This window comes from Laccaria bicolor, genomic scaffold, assembly GCF_000143565.1.
Source record: "Laccaria bicolor S238N-H82 LACBIscaffold_294 genomic scaffold, whole genome shotgun sequence".
Lineage (NCBI taxonomy): Eukaryota > Fungi > Basidiomycota > Agaricomycetes > Agaricales > Hydnangiaceae > Laccaria > Laccaria bicolor.
This window is the reverse complement of record NW_001890150.1, coordinates 1-1,409: the sequence shown is the minus strand read 5'-3', so window position 1 is coordinate 1,409 and position 1,409 is coordinate 1. Positions and strand designations below refer to the sequence as shown.

At 45.1% G+C, this 1,409-nt stretch overlaps 2 protein-coding genes across 2 annotated transcripts; both read right to left on the bottom strand.

Moving 5' to 3' along the window:
• Positions 1 to 133: 133 nt before the first annotated feature.
• Positions 134 to 446, bottom strand: LACBIDRAFT_304698 (uncharacterized protein; the record flags this gene model as incomplete). Its single annotated transcript, XM_001891033.1, has 2 exons — positions 134 to 342; positions 425 to 446. 2 exons carry the CDS (start codon positions 444 to 446, stop codon positions 134 to 136), a joined length of 231 nt encoding a protein of 76 aa, XP_001891068.1.
• A 134-nt stretch (positions 447 to 580) lies between these two features.
• Positions 581 to 817, bottom strand: LACBIDRAFT_165125 (uncharacterized protein; the record flags this gene model as incomplete). Its single annotated transcript, XM_001891032.1, has 1 exon — positions 581 to 817. A coding segment is annotated over one exon (237 nt), but the record flags the coding sequence as incomplete, so codon positions are not given.
• Positions 818 to 1,409: the final 592 nt, after the last annotated feature.

The following is a 1,409-nucleotide window of genomic DNA, read 5'->3' as shown; positions in this document are numbered from 1 at the left end:
CTACGAGATGTAATTCGGTTTCAGTCATAGCTATGTCAAATCTTCATTAAATCTCTTCAAAATTGGTAGAATGACGGGTATTTACATGCTTTACTATTTCATATAACCCGTTTATTTTTCAGAGTAATAATAGTCAAGATACAAATGGTTTATATTGGTATAATAAATTATACGCAAAAAAACCGGTCTGGATCGGTCTGAACCGGCTCCATAGACCGAAATAGACCGGTCCTAGGTGGTTCGGTTCGGTTCCCTCAATATCTGGGTCGGTCCTAGACCGGTTGCGGTCCACGGTTGCGCGTTTTGGGGGCAAAAAACCGGACTGAACTGAACTTGCGAACACTACTTATAAGCATGCATTATTTACTGAATTTGAGTTTGATCAGCAAATTATACAAGTAGTTAGGTAAAGGCAGGGACGTACCGCCACAAAAACGACTGGCCATATGTCTGCGCATCCAAAATTTGCTTCAATGACCCTCCAGAATAGTCAACCTTTAATTACTAAGGGGGCATGGCGAAGGAAGGGGTGACTGAGCGGAACTCGACCAAGATCGCTGGCGATTTGCAGACTCCAACCGTCGCTAATCTCGTGGGCCTTGACACGAGCATCACTCAGAGCTTTCTTGCAAGACTCAATGGTGCGTTGAACAAGAGGTCCAATGAGAGCTTTGAATTGAGAACGATTCAGCTTCTTATTGATGTGCATTGGACCCGAGGCGTCAGCTGTGATGAAAGGAAGATTGATTTCGGTTTGCATGGTCGACGACAATTCAATCTTGGCCTTCTCGGCGGCTTCACGAACACGTTGGATTGCCATTCAGTCATTCTTGAGATCAATGCCCAATTCCGATTTGAACTCTTTGAGAAATGGGATGCCAATTCCACTTGAGGGAGGTTGCACATGTGTAAACATGTGTCTACGAAAACGAATTTATGCACGTGAGTAAAAAGCACCAGAACTAATGCACAAGAGGGGGTATGTACCAACAGAGCGCACTAAGCTGGGCGCCCTTGAAGCAGAAAAACATGCTAGAAGCCAAAAAAAAGCACGCTTGAAGCCAAAAAGCACTTTATTAAAACACAAAAAGGGCGTGAATGATGATATAACACATACGTGATGAAGACGCAATTCCAGGCGCCCTGGGGTCGAAATGGGTGCGCTTCGTTCAATGTAGAATGGACTTGCGCCGCCGGTGAACCGACTACAGTCTGGTAAGATCTGAAGAAAAAGACCGGCTAAAGTCAGATCAAATAAACTAGCTAGCGACCTATAGTCTGCGGGTAGTAGTAAACGTCACAGTGGTAGTGTTCGCGTCAACAAGGCATCCAGTACTCCAGTAGATCAGGAGTGATCGAGGTCTGATCTAATCAGCCGACTATAGTCTGGCTGTATGGCGCAGAGAACG